The sequence below is a fragment of the Balaenoptera physalus genome, assembly GCF_965194825.1.
Source record: "Balaenoptera physalus genome assembly, chromosome: 4".
In the NCBI taxonomy this organism is placed as follows: Eukaryota; Metazoa; Chordata; class Mammalia; order Artiodactyla; family Balaenopteridae; genus Balaenoptera; species Balaenoptera physalus.
The window spans coordinates 146,549,512-146,570,667 of NC_138891.1; the positions used below are offsets into that span (position 1 = coordinate 146,549,512).

At 56.9% G+C, this 21,156-nt stretch overlaps 1 protein-coding gene across 1 annotated transcript in view; it reads left to right on the forward strand.

Annotated features, from left to right (window-relative positions):
* Positions 1-222: 222 nt before the first annotated feature.
* LOC309660415 (pericentrin-like) overlaps positions 223-21,156 on the forward strand; it is a gene marked incomplete at its 5' end in the record, with an annotated part of 95,757 nt that continues 74,823 nt past the window's right edge. Inside the window, 3 exon segments of the mRNA XM_082460996.1 lie at positions 223-1,028; positions 3,526-3,631; positions 19,169-19,180. Coding sequence (XP_082317122.1) covers positions 223-1,028; positions 3,526-3,631; positions 19,169-19,180 — 924 coding nt within the window.

Sequence of the window (21,156 nt, forward strand, 5' to 3'; positions counted from 1 at the left end):
TTTTATTAGTGTGAAACGCGCTTGTAGGAAGCACGTGGAGTGTTTCCCACCTTGCAGTTGGGAGGTGTGTGTGGGTGGCAGGACAGGCGTGTGGGGGGCAGTGCCAGTGCCCTGTGGACTCGCTCTCTGCAGGTGGAGCTGGTGTGGCCTGCTGAGGGCCTGCCCCTGGGGCAGCAGCAAAAAGCAGCCCTGCAGGAGCTCAGGGGCGGGCATGTGGCCGAGATGCAGGTGCGGGTGGCTCCGCAGGAGGGGGCCCCCACAGGTTCCTTCTGGGCAGCAGTGGCTTCAGGGATGGCCTGGGGGTCAGACTCTGGCCGCCACGGGGGTGCCGGTGACATCAGCAAAGCCGCCGGGCCTCCTGAGGCTTCTCCTCGTGATCCGAGCCCTCGGGGCATCTGTGAGGCCTGCAGTGGGGTGGACGCTGGGCAGGCCTCACACCTGCCAAGAGGGCCCGGGGCCTGCTCTGAGCTGCGTGGGACCTGCGGGGTCCCTCAGGGGCTGCCTGTGCAAGGTGCCCGGCAGGTGCTCCATGTCCTCTGCATCCCGTGCTGCACCCCAAAACCCCGGGGCCCATGGTGCAACCCGGGGGCACAGCCCTGCACAGACTCCGACCAGGTGTCCTCTGGCCCGATGTCCTGTCTTCTTTGTTCTCGTGACGCCGGACACCTGCTGCCTGGCAGTTTCTGGAACACCCTGGTTGTGACCTCCTCTGAACTTGGCCTTGTCCCCCGCCTGGAAACTCCCACTCTTGCCTCCCTTTCGTCAAGTCGTTTTCTCCATGAGCCCTGCCTTCCGGGACGGCCCCTCCGTCCGGGACTGACGGCCCCGCGCCCTGTGCCCTGCATAGCCCACGGTGCGTACCCTGTGGAGCGCGTGCCACGTGCTGTGCTCCTCACGCTTGCGCTCTGCTCAGCGGCGGCCCGGGCCCAGAGCGGTGCACAGACCGGGGCTCCAGGGCAGCACGCCCGGAAGGGTTTTGCTCCCAGGGGCCCCGTCCTGCAAACCTCTTCAGGGCAGTTGTTGCCGAGGTGCCCATGGCCCTGCCACACAGTGTCGCTAGGATCTCGGAGGTCAGGTGGGCAGTAAGGACCTGACCGAGGGCAGGGCCCCTGGAGGGCAGGACAGCGGCAAAGTGCCGGGATCTGTCCCACGGGGGCCGTTTGGCGGAGGCAGCTGCCCTGCTCTAGGTTGACCGAGGCTCGCGGGGAGCCTGGGGGCGGGCGGTGTCGGGGGTCTGCTGGGGCCAGGGAGAGGGCCCGTGCCTCTGGACCCAGGGGAGGCCGGAGGAGGCGGGGGCTGTGGAGGAGGATGGAGCAGGCGGGCTGCTCGGGTGTGTGTGGCGTGTGTCCACGCAGAAGCACCCCCCCCCAGCAGGTGCTCTTAGGGATCCGCACACGCTGTGGGCTCTCGTTTAGAGTTTTTTTCTTTTTTTTTGGTTCCTCTGGGCGGCTTGCAGGATCTTAGTTCCCTGACCAGGGATTGAACCCGGGGCCAGGCAGTGAAAGCGCCGAGTCCTAACCACTGGACCCCCAGGGAATGCCCACTTCTTTGGATTTTTAAACGTAGCGCGTCACCATGTGTATAAGCAACATGTCGAATTGCGAGGTCGAGGTTACATTGGAGTCTCACAAAGCAGTTGGAATCTTCTTGAATATGTGCGGCTGCCGTGGAGGCTGGGACCTGGCCTGGGTTCTCGTGACCTCTGTGGGGCTCACACCCCTCAGTGCCCTTCGCATTGACACAGGATGGCAGAGGTGTGTGTGGACGCCATGCAGCCAGGCCCCACGTGGTGTCGCTGCCCCGCCTGCCCGCCCTGCATGTGTGTAGTGCACACGCGTAGCACACGTGCAGACATGCGTGTATGCATGGAATTCTGCACACCATCCTCACAGGGCTTGCAAAACCCCTGGAGTCCATCTGAGGACACTTGCCTGGACGCCCCTGAGGCCCTTCTTCCTTGGTGTTCTTAGATTTGAAATACTTGTGTCTCTGCATCTTCTGGTCTTTCTGGGGGTAAGGATAACTGGTGTTTTTTGTGAAGCATATGTACAGACTTACTGAGGTTATAAATTTTTGTAGGTACTTTTTCTGTGGGGCTTTTCAAAAGGACGTGCTAATAGCTCATTTCAACCGTAAAATGAGGCCTGGTATTCGCCTGGGTTTCCTAGGTTAATAGTCAGTGCTCTTAGCTGTGTGTGTACATATTGACTGATCTGAAATTAGCATTTAAACTGTTTTTTCACGTGGAAGTTCCCAAAATGAGAATTAGTGGATCGGAGAAAAATAAAGGGAAGCATAAATATGACATTTATCCCTTTTGTTTGGCTGAAAAGGCTGGGAGTTGGCATTTTTCTTGGTTTGCTCCTTGGACCCTGAGATGCCCTGAATCCAGGTCTCCCGTGTTTGGGGAATGAGGACGGGAGGGATCCACACCCAGGGAGCCTGTGCCCGCGAGCGCTCGGAGAGACCCGGTAACCCGGCTGAGCCCAGACGCGCCGCTGGCCACGGGTGACGTCACGCAGGCCGTCTTCTCTTCACGGTGTGCTCTTACTCGGCTTTCATTACAGAGGACAAAGCGCCCTCAGCCCCTTCAGTGTCCCCTCAGTGTCTCCTCATCCCCCTCAGCGTCCCCTCAGCCCCCTCAGTGTCCCCTCAGTGTCCCCTCAGCGTCCCCTCAGCCCCCATGTCCCCTCAGCGTCACCTCAGTGTCCCCTCAGCCCCCTCAGCGTCCCCTCAGCGTCCCCTCAGCCCCTTGTGTCCCCTCAGTGTCCCCTCAGCGTCTCCTCAGCCCCCTGTGTTCCCTCAGCCCCCTCAGCATCCCCTCAGCCCCCGTGTCCCCTCAGTGTCCCCTCAGCGTCCCCTCAGCCCCCTGTGTCCCCTCAGTGTCCCCTCAGCCCCCTGTGTTCCCTCAGCCCCCTCAGCGTCCCCTCAGCCCCCGTGTCCCCTCAGTGTCCCCTCAGCGTCCCCTCAGTGTTCCCTTGAGGCAGGAGGTAGATGGGCCCCAGGCTGAACAGTTTCTCCCCTGTGGACGGAAGCTCCATAAGAGCAGGGTGATGGAGGAGGCTGGGCCCCGGCCAGATAGAAGATAAGAGACCACATGCGCCTCACTCTCGAAGTCCAGGAGACCCTCCCGACACACATGCGCAGAAGGGCTCCTTGGAGGTCCAAAAGGGAGGGCGCCACCTCACAGTAAGTGATGCCAACCACCCACAGGCCTCTTCGCTGGACTCCGTCTTGGCTAAGAGACGTGCGCACGCAGGGGAGGACCCTGAGATGCACCAAACGCGGACTCAGAACCAGGCAGAGCAAGAGGGTGGGTCAAAGGAAACCCGGGAGAAATGCCCACGAAAGTGACTCAGACTGCCCTGAGGGCGTGACTCTCTCTCGAGCCTGCCCCTGTGTCTACTGTACTCTTCTTCCTTCTAATGAACACTTCACTTGCTTCACTACTTTCCGTCTCTCTGCGGAAATTCACTTCTTCACAGCTGACGGGCCAGGGCCTTGTCACTGGCCGCTGGTCCCTAGTGGTCCGGTGGCCAGGATTCACCGCTCGCACTGCCGCTGCCCAGCCTCCGTCTCTGGTCGGGAACTGAAATCCTGCTTCAAGCCGCTGCAGGCTGAGGCCACCGAGGTAACCCTCACCGCTGCAGCCTGCATTCTGTCCCTGCGGTGTCCTAAGTGCCGCAGCCCCTCGAGTTCAGTCCTGAGGGGCCATTACAGAGGGGTCAAGTGGCTGCGGGGACGGTGCTTGCTGCAGGCACCGTGGAGGAGACGGTGGTCCTGGCCGCAGCCCAGACGCTCTCGTTGCCCTCGTTTCCCTCCTTGCTCTCGTGCTCTCGTTGCTCTCGTGCTCTCGTTGCTCTCGTTGCTCTCGTGCTCTCGTTGCTCTCGTGCTCTCGTTGCTCTCGTTGCTCTCGTGCTCTCGGTGCTCTGGTTGCTCTCGTGCTCTCGTGCTCTTGGTGCTCTCGTGCTCTCGTGCTCTCGTTGCTCTCGTGCTCTCGTTGCTCTGGTTGCTCTCGTGCTCTCTTGCTCTTGTTGCTCTCGTGCTCTCGTTGCTCTGGTTGCTTTCGTGCTCTCGTTGCTCTCGTTGCTCTCGTGCTCTCATTGCTCTCGTTGCTCTCGTTGCTCTTGTGCTCTCGGTGCTCTCGTTGCTCTGGTTGCTTTCGTGTTCTCGTTGCTCTGGTTGCTCTCGTTGCTCTCGTGCTCTCGGTGCTTTCATTGCTCTCGTGCTCTCGTTGCTCTCGTGCTCTCGGTGCTCTCGTTGCTCTGGATGCTTTCGTGTTCTCGTTGCTCTGGTTGCTCTCGATGCTCTCGTGCTCTCGTTGCTCTCGTTGCTCTCGTTGCTCTCGTGCTCTTGGTGCTCTCGTTGCTCTCGTGCTCTCGTTGCTCTTGGTGCTCTCGTGCTCTCGTGCTCTCGTTGCTCTCGGTGCTCTCGTGCTCTCGTTGCTCTGGTTGCTCTCGGTGCTCTCATTGCTCTCGGTGCTCTGGTTGCTCTCGTTGCTCTCGTGCTCTCGGTGCTTTCGTTGCTCTCGTTGCTCTCGTGCTCTCGTTGCTCTGGTTGCTCTCGTGCTCTCGTTGCTCTGGTTGCTCTCGTGCTCTCGTGCTCTCGTTGCTCTCGTGCTCTCGTTGCTCTCGTTGCTCTCGTGCTCTCGTTGCTCTCGTTGCTCTGGTTGCTCTCGTTGTTCTCGTTGCTCTCGGTGCTCTGGTTGCTCTCGGTGCTCTGGTTGCTCTCGTTGCTCTCGGTGCTCTGGTTGCTCTCGTTGCTCTGGTTGCTCTGGTTGCTCTCGTGCTCTTGGTGCGCTCGTGGTCTCGGTGCTCTGGTTGCTCTCGTTGCTCTCGTGCTCTCGGTGCTCTCGTGCTCTCGTTGATCTCGTGCTCTCGGTGCTCTCGTGCTCTCGGTGCTCTCGTGCTCTCATTGCTCTCGGTGCTCTCGTGCTCTCGTTACTCTGGTTGCTCTGGTTTCTCTGGTTGCTCTCGTGCTCTCGGTGCTCTCGTTGCTCTCGTGCTCTCGTTGCTCTCGTTGCTCTCGTGCTCTCGCTGCTCTGTTTGCTCTCGGTGCTCTGGTTGCTCTCGTGCTCTCGTTGCTCTCGTGCTCTCGTTGCTCTCGTTGCTCTGGTTGCTCTGGTTGCTCTCGTTGCTCTCGTTGCTCTCGGTGCTCTGGTTGCTCTGGTTGCTCTCGTGCTCTCGGTGCTCTCGTGCTCTCGGTGCTCTGGTTGCTCTGGTTGCTCTCGTGCTCTCGGTGCTCTCGTGCTCTTGTTGCTTTGGTTGCTTTGGTTGCTCTCGTCCTCTCGTTGTTCTCGTGCTCTCGTTGCTCTCGTTGCTCTGGTTGCTCTGGTTGCTCTCGTTGCTCTGGTTGCTCTCGTTGCTCTCGTTGCTCTCGTTGTTCTCGGTGCTATGGTTGCTCTCGTTGCTCTCGTGCTCTCGGTGCTCTCGTGCTCTCGTGCTCTCGTTGCTCTCGTAGCTCTCGTTGCTCTCGGTGCTCTCGTGCTCTCGGTGCTCTGGTTGCTCTGGTTGCTCTCGTTGCTCTTGTTGCTCTTGTGCTCTCGTGCTCTCAGTGCTCTCGTGCTCTCGGTGCTCTGGTTGCTCTGGTTGCTCTCGTTGCTCTCGTTGCTCTGGTTGCTCTCGTGCTCTCGTTGCTCTCGTGCTCTCGTTGCTCTGGTTGCTCTGGTTGCTCTGGTTGCTATCGTTGCTCTGGTTGCTCTCGGTGCTCTGGTTGCTCTCGTGCTCTCGGTGCTCTCGTGCTGTCGTTGCTCTCGTTGCTTTCGTTGCTCTTGTGCTCTCGTGCTCTCGGTGCTCTCGTGCTCTCTTTGCTCTGGTTGCTCTCGTTGCTCTGGTTGCTCTCGTTGCTCTCGTTGCTCTTGTGCTCTCGTGCTCACGGTGCTCTCGTGCTCTCGTTTCTCTGGTTGCTCTGGTTGCTCTGGTTGCTCTGGTTGCTCTGGTTGCTCTCGTTGTTCTGGTTGCTCTGGTTGCTCTCGTTGCTCTGGTTGCTCTGGTTGCTCTCGTGCTCTCGGTGCTCTCGTGCTCTCGTGCTCTCGTGCTCTCGTTGCTCTCGTTGCTCTCGTGCTCTCGTTGCTCTCGGTGCTCTCGTTGCTCTCGTTGCTCTCCTTGCTCTCGTGCTCTTGTTGCTCTCGTGCTCTCGATGCTCTCGTGCTCTCGTTGCTCTCGTTGCTCTCGTGCTCTCGGTGCTCTGGTTGCTCTGGTTGCTCTCGTTGCTCTCGTTGCTCTGGTTGCTCTCGTGCTCTCGTTGCTCTCGTGCTCTCGTTGCTCTGGTTGCTCTGGTTGCTCTGGTTGCTATCGTTGCTCTGGTTGCTCTCGGTGCTCTGGTTGCTCTCGTGCTCTCGGTGCTCTCGTGCTCTCGGTGCTCTGGTTGCTCTCGTTGCTCTCGTTGCTCTGGTTGCTTTGGTTGCACTCGTGCTCTCGGTGCTCTCGTGCTCTCGTTGCTCTCATTGCTCTCGTTGCTCTCGTTGCTCTCGGTGCTCTCGTGCTCTCGTTGCTCTGGTTGCTCTGGTTGCTCTCGTGCTCTCGTTGCTCTCGTGCTCTCGTTGCTCTCGTGCTCTCGTTGCTCTCGTTGCTCTGGTTGCTCTGGTTGCTCCGGTTGCTCCGGTTGCTCTCGTTGCTCTCGTTGCTCTGGTTGCTCTGGTTGCTCTCGTTGCTCTCGGTGCTCTGGTTGCTCTGGTTGCTCTCGTGCTCTCGGTGCTCTCGTTGCTCTCGTTGCTCTCGGTGCTCTCGGTGCTCTCGTTGTTCTGGTTGCTCTCGTTGCTCTGGTTGCTCTGGTTTCTCTCGTTGCTCTCGTTGCTCTCGTTGCTCTCGTGCTCTCGGTGCTCTGGTTGCTCTGGTTGCTCTCGTTGCTCTCGTTGCTCTTGTGCTCTCGTGCTCTTGGTGCTCTCGTGCTCTCGGTGCTCTGGTTGCTCTCGTTGCTCTCGTTGCTATGGTTGCTCTCGTGCTCTCGTGCTCTCGTTGCTCTTGTGCTCTCGTTGCTCTGGTTGCTCTGGTTGCTCTGGTTGCTGTCATTGCTCTGGTTGCTCTCGGTGCTCTGGTTGCTCTGGTTGTTCTCGTGCTCTCGGTGCTCTCGTGCTCTCGTTGCTCTGGTTGCTCTCGTTGCTCTGGTTGCTCTCGGTGCTCTGGTTGCTCTGGTTGCTCTCGTTGCTCTCATGCTCTCGTTGCTCACATGCTCTCGGTGCTCTCGTGCTCTCCTTGCTCTCGTGCTCTCGGTGCTCTCGTGCTCTCGTTGCTCTGGTTGCTCTCATTGCTCTGGTTGCTCTGGTTGCTCTCGTGCTCTCGTTGCTCTCGGTGCTCTCGTGCTCTCGGTACTCTGGTTGCTTTGGTTGCTCTCGTTGCTCTCGTGCTCTCGGTGCTCTGGTTGCTCTCGTGCTCTCGTGCTCTCGTTGCTCTCGTTGCTCTCGTTGCTCTCGTGCTCTCGTTGCTCTCGGTGCTCTCGTGCTCTCGTTGCTCTCGGTGCTCTCGTGCTCTCGTTGCTGTCGTTGCTCTGGTTGCTCTCGTGCTCTCGTTGCTCTCGTGCTCTCGTTGCTCTGGTTGCTCTGGTTGCTCTGGTTGCTCTCGTTGCTCTGGTTGCTCTGGTTGCTCTGTTTGCTCTCGTTGCTCTCGGTGCTCTGGTTGCTCTGGTTGCTCTCGTGCTCTCGGTGCTCTTGGTGCTCTCGTGCTCTCGGTGCTCTGGTTGCTCTGGTTGCTCTGTTTGCTCTCGTTGCTCTCGGTGCTCTGGTTGCTCTGGTTGCTCTCGTGCTCTCGTGCTCTCGTTGCTCTCGTGCTCTCGGTGCTCTCGGTGCTCTCGTGCTCTCGTTGCTCTCGTTGCTCTGGTTGCTTTCGTTGCTCTCGTTGCTCTCGTTGCTCTGGTTGCTCTCGTTGTTCTCGTTGCTATGGTTGCTCTCGTGCTCTCGTGCTCTCGTTGCTCTTGTGCTCTCGTTGCTCTGGTTGCTCTGGTTGCTCTGGTTGCTGTCATTGCTCTGGTTGCTCTCGTTGCTCTGGTTGCTCTGGTTGCTCTGGTTGCTGTCATTGCTCTGGTTGCTCTCGGTGCTCTGGTTGCTCTGGTTGCTCTCGTGCTCTCGTGCTCTTGGTGCTCTCGTGCTCTCGGTGCTCTGGTTGCTCTCGTTGCTCTCGTTGCTATGGTTGCTCTCGTGCTCTCGTGCTCTCGTTGCTCTTGTGCTCTCGTTGCTCTGGTTGCTCTGGTTGCTCTGGTTGCTGTCATTGCTCTGGTTGCTCTCGGTGCTCTGGTTGCTCTGGTTGTTCTCGTGCTCTCGGTGCTCTCGTGCTCTCGTTGCTCTGGTTGCTCTCGTTGCTCTGGTTGCTCTCGGTGCTCTGGTTGCTCTGGTTGCTCTCGTTGCTCTCATGCTCTCGTTGCTCACATGCTCTCGGTGCTCTCGTGCTCTCCTTGCTCTCGTGCTCTCGGTGCTCTCGTGCTCTCGTTGCTCTGGTTGCTCTCATTGCTCTGGTTGCTCTGGTTGCTCTCGTGCTCTCGTTGCTCTCGGTGCTCTCGTGCTCTCGGTACTCTGGTTGCTTTGGTTGCTCTCGTGCTCTCGTTGCTCTGGTTGCTCTCGTGCTCTCGTGCTCTCGTTGCTCTCGTTGCTCTCGTTGCTCTCGTGCTCTCGTTGCTCTCGGTGCTCTCGTGCTCTCGTTGCTCTCGGTGCTCTCGTGCTCTCGTTGCTGTCGTTGCTCTGGTTGCTCTCGTGCTCTCGTTGCTCTCGTGCTCTCGTTGCTCTGGTTGCTCTGGTTGCTCTGGTTGCTCTCGTTGCTCTGGTTGCTCTGGTTGCTCTGTTTGCTCTCGTTGCTCTCGGTGCTCTGGTTGCTCTGGTTGCTCTCGTGCTCTCGGTGCTCTTGGTGCTCTCGTGCTCTCGGTGCTCTGGTTGCTTTGGTTGCTCTCGTTGCTCTCGTGCTCTCGGTGCTCTGGTTGCTCTCGTGCTCTCGTGCTCTTGTTGCTCTCGTTGCTCTCGTGCTCTCGTTGCTCTCGGTGCTCTCGTGCTCTCGTTGCTCTCGTTGCTCTGGTTGCTTTCGTTGCTCTCGTTGCTCTCGTTGCTCTGGTTGCTCTCGTGCTCTCGTTGCTCTCGGTGCTCTCGTTGCTCTCGGTGCTCTCGTGCTCTCGGTGCTCTGGTTGCTCTCGTTGCTCTCGTTGCTATGGTTGCTCTCGTGCTCTCGTTGCTCTTCTGCTCTCGTTGCTCTGGTTGCTCTGGTTGCTCTGGTTGCTATCATTGCTCTGGTTGCTCTCGGTGCTCTGGTTGCTCTGGTTGTTCTCGTGCTCTCGGTGCTCTCGTGCTCTCGTTGCTCTCGGTGCTCTGGTTGCTCTCGTTGCTCTCGGTGCTCTCGGTGCTCTCGTGCTCTCGGTGCTCTGGTTGCTCTGGTTGCTCTCGTTGCTCTGGTTGCTCTTGTGCTCTCGTGCTCTTGGTGCTCTCGTGCTCTCGGTGCTCTGGTTGCTCTGGTTGCTCTCGTGCTCTCGGTGCTCTCGTTGCTCTCGTGCTCTCGTTGCTCTCGTTGCTCTCGTGCTCTCGTTGCTCTCGTTGCTCTTGTGCTCTCGGTGCTCTGTTTGCTCTCGGTGCTCTGGTTGCTCTCGTGCTCTCGTTGCTCTCGTGCTCTTGTTGCTCTCGTTGCTCTGGTTGCTCTGGTTGCTCTCGTTGCTCTGGTTGCTCTCGTTGCTCTCGTTGCTCTCGGTGCTCTGGTTGCTCTGGTTGCTCTCGTGCTCTCGGTGCTCTCGTGCTCTCGGTGCTCTCGTGCTCTCAGTGCTCTGGTTGCTCTGGTTGCTCTCGTGCTCTCGGTGCTCTCGTGCTCTTGTTGCTCTGGTTCCTCTCGTTGCTCTGGTTGCTCTGGTTGCTCTCGTTGCTCTGGTTGCTCTCGTGCTCTGGTTGCTCTCGTTGCTCTGGTTGCTCTGGTTGCTCTGGTTGCTCTGGTTGCTCTCGTTGCTCTCGGTGCTGTGGTTGCTCTGGATGCTCTCGTGCTCTCGTGCTCTCGGTGCTCTGGTTGCTCTGGTTGCTCTCGTGCTCTCGGTGCTCTCGTGCTCTCGGTGCTCTGGTTGCTCTCGTTGCTCTGGTTGCTCGGGTTGCTCTCGTGCTCCGGTTGCTCTGGTTGCTCTGGTTGCTCTCGTTGCTCTGGTTGCTATGGTTGCTCTCGTTGCTCTCGGTGCTCTGGTTGCTCTGGTTGCTCTCGTGCTCTCGGTGCTCTGGTTGCTCTGGTTGCTCTCGTGCTCTCGTTGCTCTCGGTGCTCTCGTGATCTTGTTGCTCTCGTTGCGCTCGTTGCTCTCGTTGCTCTTGTGCTCTCGTTGCTCTGGTTGCTCTGGTTGCTCTCTTGCTCTCATTGCTCTCTTTGCTCTCGTGCTCTCGGTGCTCTCGTGTTCTCGGTGCTCTCGTGCTCTCGTTACTCTGGTTGCTCTGGTTGCTCTGGTTGCTCTCGTGCTCTCGGTGTTCTCGTGCTCTCTTGCTCTCGTTGCTCTCGTTGCTCTCGGTGCTCTCGTGCTCTCGGTGCTCTGGTTGCTCTGGTTGCTCTCGTTGCTCTCGTGCTCTCGGTGCTCTCGTGCTCTCGTTGCTCTCGGTGCTCTGGTTGCTCTCGTTGCTCTCGTTGCTCTCGTGCTCTTGTTGCTCTCGTTGCTCTGGTTGCTCTGGTTGCTCTCGTTGCTCTGGTTGCTCTGGTTGCTCTCGTTGCTCTGGTTGCTCTGGTTGCTCTGGTTGCTCTCGTTGCTCTCGGTGCTCTGGTTGCTCTGGTTGCTCTCGTGCTCTCGTTGCTCTCGGTGCTCTCGTTGCTCTCGTTGCTCTCCTTGCTCTCGGTGCTCTCGTGCTCTGGTTGCTCTCGTTGCTCTGGTTGCTCTGGTTGCTCTCGTTGCTCTCATTGTTCTCGGTGCTCTGGTTGCTCTGGTTGCTCTCGTGCTCTCGGTGCTCTCGTGCTCTCGTGCTCTCGTTGCTCTCATTGCTCTCGTTGCTCTCGGTGCTCTCGTGCTCTCGTGCTCTCGTTGCTCTCGTGCTCTCGTTGCTCTGGTTGCTCTGGTTGCTCTGGTGGCTATCGTTGCTCTGGTTGCTCTCGGTGCTCTGGTTGCTCTGGTTGCTCTCGTGCTCTCGGTGCTCTCGTGCTCTCGTGCTCTCGTTGCTCTCGTTGCTCTCGTTGCTCACGGTGCTCTCGTGCTCTCGGTGCTCTGGTTGCTCTGGTTGCTCTCGTGCTCTCGGTGCTCTCGTGCTCTCGTTGCTCTCGGTGCTCTGGTTGCCCTCGTTGCTCTCGTTGCTCTCGGTGCTCTCGGTGCTCTCGTGCTCTCGGTGCTCTGGTTGCTCTGGTTGCTCTTGTTGCTCTGGTTGCTCTCGTTGCTCTCGGTGCTCTGGTTGCTCTGGTTGCTCTCGTGCTCTCGGTGCTCTCGTGCTCTCGGTGCTCTCGTGCTCTCGTTGCTCTCGTTGCTGTCCTTGCTCTCGTGCTCTCGTGCTCTCGTTACTCTCGTTGCTTTCGTGCTCTCGTGCTCTCGGTGCTCTGTTTGCTCTCGGTGCTCTGGTTGCTCTCGTTGCTCTCGTGCTCTCGGTGCTCTCGTGGCTCTCGTGCTCTCGGTGCTCTGTTTGCTCTCGGTGCTCTGGTTGCTCTCGTGCTCTCGTTGCTCTGGTTGCTCTTGTGCTCTCGTGCTCTTGGTGCTCTCGTGCTCTCGGTGCTCTGGTTGCTCTGGTTGCTCTCGTTGCTCTGGTTGCTCTGGTTGCTCTCGTTGCTCTGGTTGCTCTTGTGCTCTCGTGCTCTTGGTGCTCTCGTGCTCTCGGTGCTCTGGTTGCTCTGGTTGCTCTCGTGCTCTCGGTGCTCTCGTTGCTCTCGTGCTCTCGTTGCTCTCGTTGCTCTCGTGCTCTCGTTGCTCTTGTTGCTCTCGTGCTCTCGGTGCTCTCGTGCTCTCAGTGCTCTGGTTGCTCTGGTTGCTCTCGTGCTCTCGGTGCTCTCGTGCTCTTGTTGCTCTGGTTCCTCTCGTTGCTCTGGTTGCTCTGGTTGCTCTCGTGCTCTGGTTGCTCTCGTTGCTCTGGTTGCTCTGGTTGCTCTCGTTGCTCTGGTTGCTCTGGTTGCTCTCGTTGCTCTCGGTGCTCTGGTTGCTCTGGATGCTCTCGTGCTCTCGTGCTCTCGGTGCTCTGGTTGCTCTGGTTGCTCTCGTGCTCTCGGTGCTCTCGTGCTCTCGTTGCTCTGGTTGCTCTCGTTGCTCTGGTTGCTCTGGTTGCTCTCGTGCTCCGGTTGCTCTGGTTGCTCTGGTTGCTCTGGTTGCTCTCGTTGCTCTGGTTGCTATGGTTGCTCTCGTTGCTCTCGGTGCTCTGGTTGCTCTGGTTGCTCTCGTGCTCTCGGTGCTCTGGTTGCTCTGGTTGCTCTCGTGCTCTCGTTGCTCTCGGTGCTCTCGTGATCTTGTTGCTCTCGTTGCGCTCGTTGCTCTCGTTGCTCTTGTGCTCTCGTTGCTCTGGTTGCTCTGGTTGCTCTCTTGCTCTCATTGCTCTCTTTGCTCTCGTGCTCTCGGTGCTCTCGTGTTCTCGGTGCTCTCGTGCTCTCGTTACTCTGGTTGCTCTGGTTGCTCTGGTTGCTCTCGTGCTCTTGGTGCTCTCGTGCTCTCGTTGCTCTCGGTGCTCTCGGTGCTCTCGGTGCTCTCGTGCTCTCGTTGCTCTGGTTGCTCTGGTTGCTCTCGTGCTCTCGGTGTTCTCGTGCTCTCTTGCTCTCGTTGCTCTCGTTGCTCTCGGTGCTCTCGTGCTCTCGGTGCTCTGGTTGCTCTGCTTGCTCTCGTTGCTCTCGTGCTCTCGGTGCTCTCGTGCTCTCGTTGCTCTCGGTGCTCTGGTTGCTCTCGTTGCTCTCGTTGCTCTCGTGCTCTTGTTGCTCTCGTTGCTGTGGTTGCTCTGGTTGCTCTCGTTGCTCTGGTTGCTCTGGTTGCTCTCGTTGCTCTGGTTGCTCTGGTTGCTCTGGTTGCTCTCGTTGCTCTCGGTGCTCTGGTTGCTCTGGTTGCTCTCGTGCTCTTGGTGCTCTCGTGCTCTCGTTGCTCTCGGTGCTCTCGGTGCTCTCGGTGCTCTCGTGCTCTCGTTGCTCTGGTTGCTCTGGTTGCTCTCGTGCTCTCGTTGCTCTCGTGCTCTTGTTGCTCTGGTTGCTCTGGTTGCTCTGGTTGCTCTCGTTGCTCTGGTTGCTCTGTTTGCTCTCGTTGCTCTCGGTGCTCTGGTTGCTCTGGTTGCTCTCGTGCTCTCGGTGCTCTGGTTGCTTTGGTTGCTCTCGTTGCTCTCGTGCTCTCGGTGCTCTGGTTGCTCTCGTGCTCTCGTTGCTCTCGCTGCTCTGGTTGCTTTCGTTGCTCTCGTTGCTCTCGTTGCTCTGGTTGCTCTCGTTGCTTTCGGTGCTCTCGTGCTCTCGTGCTCTCCTTGCTCTCGTGCTCTCGGTGCTCTCGTGCTCTCGTTGCTCTGGTTGCTCTCATTGCTCTGGTTGCTCTGGTTGCTCTCGTGCTCTCGGTGCTCTCGTGCTCTCGTGCTCTCGGTGCTCTCGTGCTCTCGGTGCTCTGGTTGCTCTAGTTGCTCTCGTGCTCTCGGTGCTCTCGTGCTCTCGTGCTCTCGGTGCTCTGGTTGCTCTGGTTGCTCTCGTGCTCTCGGTGCTCTCGTTGCTCTCGTGCTCTCGTTGCTCTCGTTGCTCTCGTGCTCTCGTTGCTCTCGTTGCTCTTGTGCTCTCGGTGCTCTGTTTGCTCTCGGTGCTCTGGTTGCTCTCGTGCTCTCGTTGCTCTCGTGCTCTCGTGCTCTCGTTGCTCTCGTTGCTCTCGTTGCTCTCGTTGCTCTCCTTGCTCTCCTTGCTCTCGTGCTCTCGTGCTCTCGTTGCTCTCGTGCTCTCGGTGCTCTCGTGCTCTCGGTGCTCTCGTTGCTATCGTGCTCTCGGTGCTCTCGTGCTCTCGGTGCTCTCGTGCTCTCGGTGCTCTGGTTGCTCTGGTTGCTCTGGTTGCTCTGGTGGCTATCGTGGCTCTGGTTGCTCTCGGTGCTCTGGTTGCTCTGGTTGCTCTCGTGCTCTCGGTGCTGTCGTGCTCTCGTTGCTCTCGTTGCTCTCGGTGCTCTCGTGCTCTCGTTGCTCTGGTTGCTCTCGTTGCTCTGGTTCCTCTCGGTGCTCTGGTTGCTCTGGTTGCTCTCGTGCTCTCGGTGCTCTCGTGGTCTCATTGCTCTCGTTGCTCTCGCTGCTCTTGTGGTCTCGTGCTCTCGGTGCTCTCGTGCTCTCGTTTCTCTGGTTGCTCTGGTTGCTCTGGTTGCTCTCGTTGCTCTCGTTGTTCTGGTTGCTCTGGTTGCTCTCGTTGCTCTCGTTGCTCTCGTGCTCTCGGTGCTCTCGTGCTCTCGTTGCTCTCGTTGCTCTCGTGCTCTCGGTGCTCTCGTGCTCTCGTTGCTCTCGGTGCTCTCGTTGCTCTTGTTGCTCTCCTTGCTCTCGTGCTCTCGTGCTCTCGTTGCTCTCGTTGCTCTGGTTGCTCTGGTTGCTCTTGTTGCTCTGGTTGCTCTGGTTGCTCTGTTTGCTCTCGTTGCTCTCGGTGCTCTGGTTGCTCTGGTTGCTCTCGTGCTCTCGGTGCTCTCGTGCTCTCGTTGCTCTCGTTGCTCTCGGTGCTCTCGTTGCTCTCGGTGCTCTCGGTGTTCTCGTGCTCTCGGTGCTCTGGTTGCTCTCATTGCTCTGGTTGCTCTGGTTGCTCTCGTGCTCTCGGTGCTCTCGTGCTCTCGTTGCTTTGGTTGCTCTGGTTGCTCTCGTCCTCTCGTTGCTCTCGTGCTCTCGTTGCTCTCGTTGCTCTGGTTGCTCTGGTTGCTCTCGTTGCTCTGGTTGCTCTGGTTGCTCTGTTAGCTCTCGTTGCTCTCGTGCTCTCGGTGCTCTCGTGCTCTCGTTGCTCTCGGTGCTCTCGTTGCTCTGGTTGCTCTCGTTGCTCTGGTTGCTCTCTTTGCTCTCGTTGTTCTCGGTGCTCTGGTTGCTCTGGTTGCTCTCGTGCTCTCGTTGCTCTCGTTGCTCTGGTTGCTCTCGTTGCTCTTGTGCTCTCGTGCTCTTGGTGCTCTCGTGCTCTCGGTGCTCTGGTTGCTCTGGTTGCTCTGGTTGCTCTCGTTGCTCTGGTTGCTCTCGTGCTCTCGTTGCTCTCGTGCTCTCGGTGCTCTCTTGCTCTCGTTGCTCTCGTTGCTCTCGTTGCTCTCCTTGCTCTCGTGCTCTCGTGCTCTCGTTGCTCTCGTTGCTCTCGTGCTCTCGGTGCTCTCGTGTTCTCGGTGGTCTCGTTGCTCTCGTGCTCTCGGTTCTCTCGTGCTCTCGTTGCTCTGGTTGCTCTGGTTGCTCTCGTGCTCTTGGTGCTCTCGTGCTCTCGGTGCTCTGGTTGCTCTGGTTGCTATCGTTGCTCTGGTTGCTCTCGGTGCTCTGGTTGCTCTGGTTGCTCTCGTGCTCTCGGTGCTCTCGAGCTCTCGTTGCTCTCGTTGCTCTCGTGCTCTCGGTGCTCTCTTGCTCTCGTTGCTCTCGTTGCTCTCGTTGCTCTCCTTGCTCTCGTGCTCTCGTGCTCTCGTTGCTCTCGTTGCTCTCGTGCTCTCGGTGCTCTCGTGCTCTCGGTTCTCTCGTGCTCTCGTTGCTCTGGTTGCTCTGGTTGCTCTCGTGCTCTTGGTGCTCTCGTGCTCTCGGTGCTCTGGTTGCTCTGGTTGCTCTCGTTGCTCTGGTTGCTCTCGTGCTCTCGTTGCTCTCGTGCTCTCGTTGCTCTGGTTGCTCTGGTTGCTCTTGTTGCTCTGGTTGCTCTCGTTGCTCTGGTTGCTCTGGTTGCTCTGGTTGCTCTCGTTGCTCTGGTTGCTCTGGTTGCTCTCGTGCTCTAGTTGCTCTCGTTGCTCTCGTTGCTCTCGGTGCTCTCGTGCTCTCGGTGCTCTGGTTGCTCTGGTTGCTCTGGTTGCTTTCGTTGCTCTCGTTGCTCTCGTTGCTCTGGTTGCTTTCGTTGCTCTCGGTGCTCTCGTGCTCTCGTTGCTCTCGTTGCTCTGGTTGCTTTCGTTGCTCTCATTGCTCTCGTTGCTCTGGTTGCTTTCGTTGCTCTCGTTGCTCTCGTGCTCTCGTTGCTCTCTTGCTCTCGTTGCTCTCGTGCTCTCGTTGCTCTGGTTGCTCTGGTTGCTCTCGTTGCTCTGGTTGCTCTCGTTGCTCTGGTTGCTCTGGTTGCTCTGGTTGCTCTCGTTGCTCTGGTTGCTCTGGTTGCTCTCGTGCTCTCGGTGCTCTCGTGCTCTAGTTGCTCTCGTTGCTCTCGGTGCTCTCGTTGCTCTTGTGCTCTCGTTGCTCTTGTGCTCTCGTGCTCTCGGTGCTCTCGTGCTCTCGGTGCTCTGGTTGCTCTGGTTGCTCTCGTTGCTCTGGTTGCTCTCGTTGGTCTGGTTGCTCTGGTTGCTCTGGTTGCTCTCGTGCTCTCGTTGCTCTCGGTGCTCTCGTGCTCTCGTTGCTCTCGTTGCTCTCCTTGCTCTCGTGCTCTCGTTGCTGTCGTTGCTCTCGTTGCTCTCGTGCTCTCGGTCCTCTCGTGCTCTCGGTGCTCTCGTTGCTCTGGTTGCTCTGGTTGCTCTCGTGCTCTCGGTGCTCTCGTGCTCTCGTTGCTCTGGTTGCTCTGGTTGCTCTCGTGCTCTCGTTGCTCTTGTTGCTCTGGTTGCTCTGGTTGCTCTTGTTGCTCTGGTTGCTCTCGTTGCTCTGGTTGCTCTCGTTGCTCTCGTTGCTCTCGGTGCTCTCGTGCTCTCGTTGCTCTCGGTGCTCTCGGTGCTCTCGTCGCTCTCGTTGCTCTCGTACTCTCGGTGCTCTCGGTGCTCTCGTGCTCTCGTTGCTCTGGTTGCTCTGGTTGCTCTCGTTGCTCTCGTTGCTCTCGTTGCTCTCGTGCTCTCGTTGCTCTCGTTGCTCTCCTGCTCTCGTTGCTCTCGTTGCTCTCGTGCTCTCGGTGCTCTGTTTGCTCTTGGTGCTCTGGTTGCTCTCGTTGCTCTCGTGCTCTCGGTGCTCTCGTTGCTCTCGTGCTCTTGTTGCTCTCGTGCTCTCGTGCTCTCGTTTCTCTCGTTGCTCTCGTTGCTCTGGTTGCTGTCGTGCTCTCGTTGCTCTCGTGCTCTCGTTGCTCTCATTGCTCTGGTTACTCTGTTTGCTCTGGTTGCTCTGGTTGCTCTCGTTCCTCTCGTTGCTCTGGTTGCTCTGGTTGCTCTCGTGCTCTCGTTGCTCTGGTTGCTCTGGTTGCTCTCGTGCTCTCGTCGCTCTCATGCTCTCGTTGCTCTCGTGCTCTCGTTGCTCTCATTCCTCTGGTTGCTCTGGTTGCTCTCGTTGCCCTCGTTGCTCTGGTTGCTCTGGTTGCTCTGGTTGCTCTCGTGCTCTCGTTGCTCTCGTGCTCTCGTTGCTCTCATTCCTCTGGTTGCTGTGGTTGCTCTCGTTGCTCTCGTTGCTCTGGTTGCTCTGGTTGCTCTGCTTGCTCTGGTTGCTCTCGTTGCTCTGGTTGCTCTGGTTGCTCTGGTTGCTCTTGTGCTCTCGTCGCTCTCGTGCTCTCGTTGCTGTCATTCCTCTGGTTGCTCTCCTTGCTCTCGTTGCTCTGGTTGCTCTCGTTGCTCTTGTTACTCTCGTGCTCTCGGTGCTCTCGTTGCTCTCGTTGCTCTCGGTGCTCTCGTGCTCTCCTTGCTCTCGTGCTCTCGGTGCTCTGGTTGCTCTCATTGCTCTGGTTGCTCTGGTTGCTCTCGTTGCTCTGGTTGCTCTGGTTGCTCTGGTTGCTCTCGTTGCTCTTGTGCTCTCGGTGCTCTCGTTGCTCTGGTTGCTCTCGTGCTCTCATGCTCTCGTTGCTGTCGTTGCTCTCGTGCTCTTGTGCTCTCGTTGCTCTCGTGCTCTCGTTGCTCTCGTGTTCTTGTTGCTCTCGTGCTCTCGTTGCTCTGGTTGCTCTCGTGCTCTCATGCTCTCGTTGCTGTCGTTGCTCTCGTGCTCTCGTTGCTCTCGTTGCTCTCGTGCTCTCATGCTCTCGTTGCTGTCGTTTCTCTCGTGCTCTCGGTGCTCTCGTGCTCTCGTTGCTCTCGTTGCTCTGGTTGCTTTCGTTGCTCTCGTTGCTCTCGTTGCTCTGGTTGCTTTCGTTGCTCTCGTTGCTCTCGTGCTCTCGTTGCTCTCTTGCTCTCTTGCTCTCGTGCTCTCGTTGCTCTCGTGCCCTCGTGAGCAACGTCCTCCTCGTCTGGGGTGTTCCCCTGAGACCTGCTGACCTGTGGAGGTGTCTGCATTTCTTTTCTCTAATCCTCTGAAGAGTCAGACTCTGCCGCTGGCCTTCCCTGGTATTTACTGACTTACAATCCTCCCTCCAAAGAAACTCTGTTGGATCCTGTTTGTTCACTCTGATGGTTCTGTCACCTGGTCATGACCTGTGTCCTGCTCTTCCATTCGGCATTTTTGTACTTCCGTGTTGACTCTCTTCAGAGTGCTGAGATCATTTGGGAAGTATTTTTCTAGTTGTTTGTTCAAGTATGTCATTCTTTTACTTTGCTTCTAAGGATGTGAATATTAGATACTGTTTAAGTGACCTTTTTTTGTCTAGCTCATTTCACAGGAGAAAACTTCTGGGTTTGTGGGAAGGTGGGATATGCAGTTTCTTCCCCTATTTTATTTTAACTTTTTATTGGAGAAAATTTCAACATATATAGAAACAGAGAACAGCTCAGAATCTGACTGCCCATGGGTATGTGCCAATCTCAGTGCATTAGCCGCCCAAATATACCATAGTATACTATAACATGCTCCATGCTAACCTGCAGAATTAACAGTAATCCCTTAATTTCATCACATATCCAGCCTAAGTTCCAGTCTCTACCTGTGGCTGGCCAAATTGGGATCCACATAGGGGCTGAGTTGTGCTGAATCTGTTTTTACTGCTTCCTGTGACGTTGGCTAACATTTCCCCCTTATTCCCTGGAAACGTGTCAGCAGTCTACACACGGGATGGGATCCAGGTCCATGTCTTGGTGAGAATAGTTCTAGGCGGTGGCCTCTTCCTCCTACCATCTTCCCTCAGGCTCTCCTCACAGGCAGATACTCCGTGAAGCCTTGCTGGGTGTCTCCTGGGGTGCTGTGGTCATTGTCCCTAAAATAGCAGGGACGTGCTGTTCTTTCTCTGTGAATGGGTTTTATCTGGGCCACAAATATCTCTGCACCTGTTTGAAAAGCAGTGTCACTTATCAGAAGAGTTGTTTACCCAGCGCTTGTGAAGCGATTGGATTATTTTTCAGGTTACTTCCCTTTGGAGTTTGGTTGTGAGAAAAGTTCTCTGAAAACGTAAGCCTCATTTCCTTTTCTTAGAGATAAGTGTCCTGCAAAGAAATCACCCTTATATTGGTAACACTAAGCAGTGGAAGGAAAGCAAGAGTTAACCGTCGTATGACCACTATTGATTGCTCAGGCAATGTCATCTTTTCTTGGGGGGAAAAAAAAATCTGTTCATATGATTTTTAAAAAATATTAAGAGAATCTGTGGTTATTTTAGATATAGTTTGAATGTCTTTAATTCATTATCAGTTGAATTTATTCTTAATACTATGTTGGTATTCTTTGTGCAAAACTACTTATTTTTTTTTTCTTTAAGTGTATCCGTTATGTTTTTCTAATGATTAAAATATATATGACACTTCCCACGTAATTCTGTGTATTTTCAGAAAAACTCGAGAATAAGTTTTTAAAAACATCTTTTTCTTATATTGACTTTACCATTTAGAACAGATTAAAGAGAGTTTAGTCAGGCTGGAAATAGAACGATTGTGTGTAAGGAGGTCTTGAGGGGGTGCAGGGAGTGGCACAAGTAAAACCCCCTCTGAGCCTGTCCGGTCAGGTTGCGGGGGCCAAGGTCGCGCAGCCAGCCCCGGGGTGCCGAGGCTTCCAGGTCGCGGGGCTGAATGCGCGATGCCGTCTGTGGCCTCTCCTGACTGTGCCCTGCTCCGCCACACTGGCCTCGGCCTGGTGCATTCTGCGAAGTCCTGCTCCAGACCTGGGGGCGCACTGGGCAGGACAGGTCGTGGTGTCTCCACTGCCCCTCGCAGGTGTCAGGTTAGGGTGATCTCCCCGCCCACGGGGCGCCTGGGAGGGGCGCTGCGTGCTGCTGCTCCTGACTGTGTTTGGGACATCTTGCTGGACTTGGCGTGTCTCTGCCAGCTGCCTGGAAACCCTTCCTGAGACAGTGAAGGTTGGGAAACAAGTCCTGTGCTTGGCTCCCGCTCCCTGTAGCAAGGGCAGCTCTGTGCTGGGGCCCGTGGGGCCTCAGTGGGGCATACGAGCCAGGGGCTTGGCATCGGTGGGCTGGTTCTTCCTTCCCCCTTCCCAGCCACAGCTCCGTATGGCACCCACCCTCCGTCCGCTCTGTTTGTGGGCAGTGACCCCAAGGCCTGGAAGGACCCCGTGGCCAGAAAGAGCAGCCTGAGCCCCCGGGCCCGGACTCTCACGTGTGCAGTGCAGCTTGCAGGTCCCGGGACTCGAGGCACGTGGGGGTGTGGGGTGCCCTTGGACACTGACCCTGACCCCAAACAGAAGTTCACTTTTATCTGTTTGTATACGTTTGGCTTCCGTGAAAGATTTTTGCCTGAAGAATGTGATCTGTGGCTCAATCAAGTTTTTCAAGAAGCAGGTGTTTATGCTTCGATCTGTCAACCAGAGCATTTAACAGGCAGGCGAGCGTGCGGGGTCTGCCCTCAGGACCTGTTTGCCGTAGGTGCTGAGAGGGAGGAGTGCGGATGCCTGTGCCGGGGTGCTGGCGCCCAAAGAGCGGTCCGCTGTGATTCATGTTTATCATGTGCCTTGGGGGATTTGCCTCTTCTTGGGTATTGATGTTTTCTTATTTTTCCCAGCATCCTTCAGTGTCCTAGAGTCTGTTTTTGGGGAAAGGGAGTGTGGCTTGTCCTCCTCTCCCTTGGCCTTGCCCTGCTGATCTGCGGTGCCCGTTGGCATTCGGGGTTTTGTTCTTGTTCACTAGCATTTTGTGGTTGGCACACACGGAACCAGCATCCCTGGTCAAGTCCGGCTACTGTCAGGACTGCAGCTTCCTTCCTGGCTGTGAACCATCTGGGTGAACCCCGTCCTTCCCATAAAGTGGTTGTGTGGTGCAGATGAGACAGTTAAAGGGCTTTGGAAACTGCCACATGTCCTAACTTGAAATTGCACTTGATTCTTCCTTTTAAAGGATTGAATTAAACCTATTCCAGGAGAGGAAGTTTATAAAAATGTTCTGTGTTAATTCAGAAATGGTGTCTAGAACTTGAAAGTAT